This window comes from Salvelinus alpinus, chromosome 6 (assembly GCF_045679555.1).
Source record: "Salvelinus alpinus chromosome 6, SLU_Salpinus.1, whole genome shotgun sequence".
NCBI classification, from domain to species: Eukaryota; Metazoa; Chordata; class Actinopteri; order Salmoniformes; family Salmonidae; genus Salvelinus; species Salvelinus alpinus.
The window spans coordinates 95,612,981-95,620,480 of NC_092091.1; the positions used below are offsets into that span (position 1 = coordinate 95,612,981).

Below are 7,500 nucleotides of genomic sequence, written 5' to 3' on the forward strand. Positions count from 1 at the left end.
TTGTTGTCATTGTTGTTGCTGCTGTTGTTGTTGCTGTTGTTGTTGTTGTTGTTGTTGTTGCTGTTGTTGATGTTGTTGTTGTTGCTGTTGTTGTTGCTGTTGTTGTTGTTGTTGCTGTTGCTGTTGTTGTTGTTGTCATTGTTGTTGCTGCTGTTGTTGTTGCTGTTGTTGTTGTTGTCGTTGTTGTTGCTGTTGTTGTTGTTGTTGCTGTTGCTGTTGCTGTTGTTGTTGTTGTCATTGTTGTTGCTGCTGTTGTTGTTGCTGTTGTTGTGGTTGTCATTGTTGTTGCTGCTGTTGTTGTTGCTGTTGTTGTTGCTGCTGTTGTTGTTGCTGTTGTTGTTGCTGTTGCTGTTGCTGTTGTTGTTGTGGTTGTCATTGTTGTTGCTGTTGCTGTTGTTGTTGTTGTCATTGTTGTTGCTGCTGTTGTTGTTGCTGTTGTTGTTGTGGTTGTCATTGTTGTTGCTGTTGTTGTTGTTGCTGTTGTTGTTGTGGTTGTCATTGTTGTTGCTGTTGTTGTTGCTGTTGTTGTTGCTGTTGCTGTTGCTGTTGTTGTTGTCTGTTCAGCCGTCTGCCAGCTGAAGAACAAACTGGGCGCGGCCCCTGGCGAGGCGGAGACGGGCAGGGCGTTTCACCGCTACGACGAGCGCCTCCTGGAGGACTTTGCTGTGTACTGCGGCCTGGCCCTGCAGACCGTCCAGACTGTCCAACGGATAGAGTACCAACGAGCCAGCCAGGATGTCACCCAGGAGGTAGGGGACGAGACAGAAGTATATATATATATAGTACCAGTCAAGGGATTTTCTTTATTTTTTACTATTTTCTACATTGTAGAATAATATTGAAGACATCACTACTTTGAAGAATCTCAAATATATTTTGATTTGACATTACAGTATAGTGTTTTGACTGGTACTATATATATATACATATTCACAGTATAATGTTTTGACAGTGTACTATATATACAGATATTTACTTTATAGTGTTTTGACTGGTACAATATTTATATATATATATATTTATATATTTATATATATATATATATATATATATATATATATTTATATATATATATATATATACACAGATATTTACAGTATAGTGTTTTGACAGGTACTATATATATATACTATATATGTTTTGACAGGTACTATATATATATATATACAGATATTTGCAGTATAGTGTTTTGACTGGTACTATATATATATATATATACAGACATTTGCAGTATAGTGTTTTGACTGGTACTATATATACAGTTGAAGTCTGAAGTTTACATACACCTTAGCCAAATACATTTAAACTCAATCATTTCAACAATTCCTTCATGTGTTTACATGTTTGTGTTGACGTGTGTGTGTGTGTGTGTGTGTGTGTGTGTGTGTGTGTGTGTGTGTGTGTGTGTGTGTGTGTGTGTGTGTGTGTGTTTAAGTCTATGTGCTATGTTGACGTGTGTGTGTGTGTGTCCTCTCCTAAGGTTCTGTCCTACCACCTTACCGCAGCTCAAGAGGAAATCAGAGCCTTGCAGGTGAACCTCTGATACCAACACCTCACGTCTCTCTATCCTTCCCTCTATCCTTTCCTCTCTCTCCTTCCCTCTATCCTTCCCTCTATCCCTCCCTCTCTCCCTCCCTCTATCCCTCCCTCTCTCTTTCCCTCTATCCCTCCCTCTCTCCCTCCCTCTCTCCCTCCTTCTATCCCTCCCTCTCTCCTTCCCTCTATCCTTCCCTCTCTTTCTCCCTCTCTCCCTCCCTCTATCCCTCCCTCCCTCTCTCTTTCCCTCTATCCCTCCCTCTCTCCCTCCCTCTATCCCTACTTCTATCCCTCCCTCTATCCCTCCCTCTCTCCTTCCCTCTATCCCTCCTTCTATCCCTCCCTCTCTCCTTCCCTCTATCCTTCCCTCTCTCCATCCCTCTCTCCCTCCCTCTATCCCTCCCTCTCTCCTTCCCTCTATCCTTCCCTCTCTCTCTCTCTCTCTTTCCACCCCACTATCTTTCTGTCTCTCTTTCTCTCCCTCCCTCTGTATCTCTCTTTCCCTTTCTCTACCAATCTCTCCCTTCCCTTTTCAGTGTTTCCCCTAGGATTTATTTCAGCAGCGGCGGGGTCAGAGGGGGTCTTCCTGATGTGTCCGGGGACTGGATATGCTACTCCATAATAATGCATAAACATTAAATTATGTTTTCTTCCTTTACATCTGAAAGTCGAGAACCGTTTTAATTTTATCTCTTGATATCAATGGCGCCACCGGGCCAATTCTATATTAATAAATGGAAAATGTTTAGCTAGCGTAACGCTACTGTATCTTAGCTAACACTTTTTACATACATTTATCACTAAGGTGGGCTCCACTTCCAGGATTACGAGCTGGCTGGTTACCTTGCAGGTTTCTATGACGATCTGATGATAATCTGACGATCTGATGAAGCTGCTGCTTTAGATGAAACACTGCCCCTCTCTATCGCTCTCTCTATCCACCCATTCCTCTCTCTATCTCTCTCTATATCCACCCATCCCTCTCTATATCCACCCATCTCTCTCTATATCCACCCATCCCTCTCTATATCCACCCATCCCTCTCTATATCCACCCATCTCTCTCTATATCCACCCATCTCTCTCTCTATATCCACCCATTTCTCTCTATATCCACCCATCTCTCTCTATATCCACCCATCTCTCTCTATATCCACCCATCTCTCTCTATATCCACCCATCTCTCTCTATATCCACCCATCTCTCTCTATATCCACCCATTTCTCTCTATATCCACCCATCTCTCTCTATATCCACCCATCTCTCTCTATATCCACCCATCCCTCTCTCTATCTCTCTCTATATCCACCCATCTCTCTCTATATCCACCCATCTCTCTCTATATCCACCCATCTCTCTCTATATCCACCCATCTCTCTCTATATCCACCCATTTCTCTCTATATCCACCCATCTCTCTCTATATCCACCCATCCCTCTCTATATCCACCCATCTCTCTCTATATCCACCCATCCCTCTCTATATCCACCCATCCCTCTCTATATCCACCCATCCCTCTCTAAATCCACCCATCTCTCTCTATATCCACCCATCTCTCTCTATATCCACCCATCCCTCTCTATATCCACCCATCTCTCTCTATATCCACCCATCTCTCTCTATATCCACCCATCCCTCTCTATATCCACCCATCTCTCTATATATCCACCCATCTCTCTCTATATCCACCCATCCCTCTCTATATCCACCCATCTCTCTCTATATCCACCCATCTCTCTCTATATCCACCCATCTCTCTCTATATCCACCCATCTCTCTCTATATCCACCCATCTCTCTCTATATCCACCCATCTCTCTCTATATCCACCCATCTCTCTCTATATCCACCCATCTCTCTCTATATCCACCCATCTCTCTCTATATCCACCCATCTCTCTCTATATCCACCCATCTCTCTCTATATCCACCCATCCCTCTCTATATCCACCCATCTCTCTCTATATCCACCCATCTCTCTCTATATCCACCCATCCCTCTCTATATCCACCCATCTCTCTCTATATCCACCCATCTCTCTCTATATCCACCCATCTCTCTCTATATCCACCCATCTCTCTCTATATCCACCCATCTCTCTCTATATCCACCCATCCCTCTCTATATCCACCCATCTCTCTCTATATCCACCCATCTCTCTCTATCCACCCATATCTCTCTATATCCACCCATCTCCCTCTATATCCACCCATCTCCCTCTATATCCACCCATCTCTCTCTATATCCACCCATCCCTCTCTTTATCCACCCATCTCTCTATATCCACCCATCTCTCTCTATATCCACCCATCTCTCTCTATATCCACCCATCTCTCTCTATATCCACCCATCTCTCTCTATATCCACCCATCTCTCTCTATATCCACCCATCTCTCTCTATATCCACCCATCTCTCTATATATCCACCCACCCCTCTCTATATCCACCCATCTCTCTCTATATCCACCCATCTCTCTCTATATATCCACCCATCCCTCTCTATATCCACCCATCTCTCTCTCTATATCCACCCATCTCTCTCTATATCCACCCATCCCTCTCTATATCCACCCATCTCTCTCTATATCCACCCATCTCTCTCTATATCCACCCATCCCTCTCTATATCCACCCATCTCTCTCTATATCCACCCATTTCTCTCTATATCCACCCATCTCTCTCTATATCCACCCATCTCTCTCTATATCCACCCATCTCTCTCTATATCCACCCATCCCTCTCTATATCCACCCATCTCTCTCTATATCCACCCATCTCTCTATATATCCACCCATCCCTCTCTATATCCACCCATCTCTCTCTATATCCACCCATCTCTCTCTATATATCCACCCATCCCTCTCTATATCCACCCATCTCTCTCTCTATATCCACCCATCTCTCTCTATATCCACCCATCCCTCTCTATATCCACCCATCTCTCTCTATATCCACCCATCTCTCTCTATATCCACCCATCTCTCTCTATATCCACCCATCTCTCTCTATATCCACCCATCCCTCTCTATATCCACCCATCTCTCTCTCTATCCACCCATTTCTCTCTATATCCACCCATCTCTCTCTATATCCACCCATCCCTCTATATATCCACCCATCTCTCTCTATATCCACCCAGCCCTCTCTATATCCACCCATCTCTCTCTATATCCACCCATCTCTCTCTATATCCACCCATCTCTCTCTCTATATCCACCCATCTCTCTCTATATCCACCCATCTCTCTCTATATCCACCCATCTCTCTCTATATCTACCCATCTCTCTCTATATCCACCCATCCCTCTCTCTATCCACCCATCTCTCTCTATATCCACCCATCTCTCTCTATATCCACCCATCTCTCTCTATATCTACCCATCTCTCTCTATATCCACCCATCCCTCTCTATATCCCCCTTCTCCACCTCCCCCCTCTCCCCCTCCCCCCTTCCCCCTCTCCCCCTACCCCTCCCTCTCTCTCTCTGTCTCTTTCTCCCCCTCCCCCCTTCCCCCTCTCCCCCTCCCCCTCCCTCTCTCTCTAAATCCCCCCCTTCCCCCTCTCTCTCCCTCCCTCTCTCCCCCTCCCCCCTCCCTCTCTCTCCCCCTCCCCCCCGTCCCCCTCTCCCCCTCCCCCTCCCTCTCTCTCTCTGTCTCTTCCTCCCCCCCTTCCCCCTTTCCACCTCCCCCTCTCCCCCTCCCCCCTTCCCCCTCTCCCCCCCCCCTCCCTCTCTCTCCCTCCCCCCCTTCCCTCTCTCTCTCCCTCCCTCCATCCACCACCCCAGCAGTGGGATGGATGTGTCCAGTGGAAACTAATGATCGGTGTCAGTCAGATTAGTGTAATGGTTGCTGAGGTGTGTTTCTCCTCTGTCTGAGCTAAACCCAGATTAGACCAGGAGATTAACCACATTAACCACCATCGTTAGAGGTCAGAGGTCAACTTCCCACTGTCTTGACCCCCCCCCCCCCCCCCAGAACTCCTCATCACGACCTCTTAACAGATACCTGCACATACCTGACTACTGTATCTCTCTGTGTGTGTGTGTGTGTGTGTGTGTGTGTGTGTGTGTGTGTGTGTGTGTGTGTGTGTGTGTGTGTGTGTGTGTGTGTGTGTGTGTGTGTGTGTGTGTGTGTGTGTGTGTGTGTGTGTGTGTGTGTGTGAGAGTGTGTGTGTGAGAGTGTTTGTGTGTGTGTGTGTGTGTGTGTGAGAGAGAGAGTGTTTGTGTGTGTGTGTCCTGTGTGTGTGTGAGAGAGAGAGAGAGAGAGAGAGTGAGTGTGTGTGTGTGTGTCCTGTGTGTGTGTGTCCTGTGTGTGTGTGTATACAGTATGTGATTTTGAATCCCTCCTGTCTCTAACCAGGAAGCTGAAATCCCCTCTGCCCAATCACTGCGCATCCTGGACTTCAGCTTCTCTGATTTCGGCCTATCAGAGGACTCCACGGCTCAGGCCACAGTCAGAATGTTCCTGGATCTCAACCTAGTGCAGGACTTTAACATCGACTACAAGGTAACACACACACACACACACACACACACGCACACAAACACACACACACACACTCAACCTAGTACAGGACTTCAACATCGACTACAAGGTAACACACACACACACACACACACACACACACACACACACACACACACACACACACACACACACACACACACACACACACACACACACACACACACACACACACACACACACAGACACACACACACACACACACACACACACACACACACACACACACGTGCACAAACGTTATTATTATTGTGTAACTTTGGTCCTGTGAGTTTGACTCTTTGGTCTGTGAGTTTGACTCTTTGGTCTGTGAGTTTGACTCTGTGGTCCTGTGAGTTTGACTCTTTGGTCCATGAGTTTGACTCTTTGGTCCTGTGAGTTTGAATCTTTGGTCCTGTGAGTTTGACTCTTTGGTCCTGTGAGTTTGACTCTTTGGTCCTGTGAGTTTGAATCTTTGGTCCTGTGAGTTTGACTCTTTGGTCCTGTGAGTTTGACTCTTTGGTCCTGTGAGTTTGACTCTTTGGTCCATGAGTTTGACTCTTTGGTCTGTGAGTTTGACTCTTTGGTCCTGTGAGTTTGACTCTTTGGTCCTGTGAGTTTGACTCTTTCGTCCATGAGTTTGACTCTTTGGTCTGTGAGTTTGACTCTTTGGTCCTTTGAGTTTGACTCTTTGGTCCTGTGAGTTTGACTCTTTGGTCTGTGAGTTTGACTCTTTGGTCCATGAGTTTGACTCTGTGGTCCTGTGAGTTTGACTCTTTGGTCCATGAGTTTGACTCTTTGGTCCTGTGAGTTTGACTCTTTGGTCTGTGAGTTTGACTCTGTTCTTGTTCTTCTCACTTTACCACACCCCTCCCCCCTCTCTCCATCTCCCTCTCCCCCTCTCCCCCTCTCCCTCTCTCTCTCCCTTCTTTCCTCCCCCCAGTGTCTCTGTCAGTGGGTTCTGAGTGTAAGGCGTGGTTACCGTAGCAATGTGCCCTATCACAACTGGAGTCACGGCCTCAGCACCGCCCAGTGTATGTTCGCTATGATGATGTCTACAGACCAGTTACAGGTGAGAGGTCAGAGGTCAGAGGTTAGGACTCAGTGTATGTTCCCTATGATGATGTCTACAGACCAGTTACAGGTCAGAGGTCAGAGGTTAGGACTCAGTGTATGTTCCCTATGATGATGTCTACAGACCAGTTACAGGTGAGAGGTCAGAGGTTAGGACTCAGTGTATGTTCACTATGATGATGTCTACAGACCAGTTACAGGTGAGAGGTCAGAGGTTAGGACTCAGTGTATGTTCACTATGATGATGTCTACAGACCAGTTACAGGTGCGAGGTCAGAGGTCAGAGGTTAGGGCTCAGTGTATGTTCACTATGATGATGTCTACAGACCAGTTACAGGTGAGAGGTCAGAGGTTAGGACTCAGTGTATGTTCACTATGATGATGTCTACAGA

General features: G+C 46.4%; 1 protein-coding gene across 1 annotated transcript in view; it reads left to right on the plus strand.

Moving 5' to 3' along the window:
• The window catches only part of LOC139577902 (cGMP-specific 3',5'-cyclic phosphodiesterase-like), a 52,616-nt gene that overhangs the window by 26,165 nt on the left and 18,951 nt on the right, over positions 1 to 7,500 (plus strand). The window contains exons 11-14 of the mRNA XM_071405031.1: positions 565 to 749; positions 1,481 to 1,531; positions 5,891 to 6,037; positions 6,978 to 7,106. Coding sequence (XP_071261132.1) covers positions 565 to 749; positions 1,481 to 1,531; positions 5,891 to 6,037; positions 6,978 to 7,106 — 512 coding nt within the window. The remainder of the gene's footprint in view (positions 1 to 564; positions 750 to 1,480; positions 1,532 to 5,890; positions 6,038 to 6,977; positions 7,107 to 7,500) is intronic.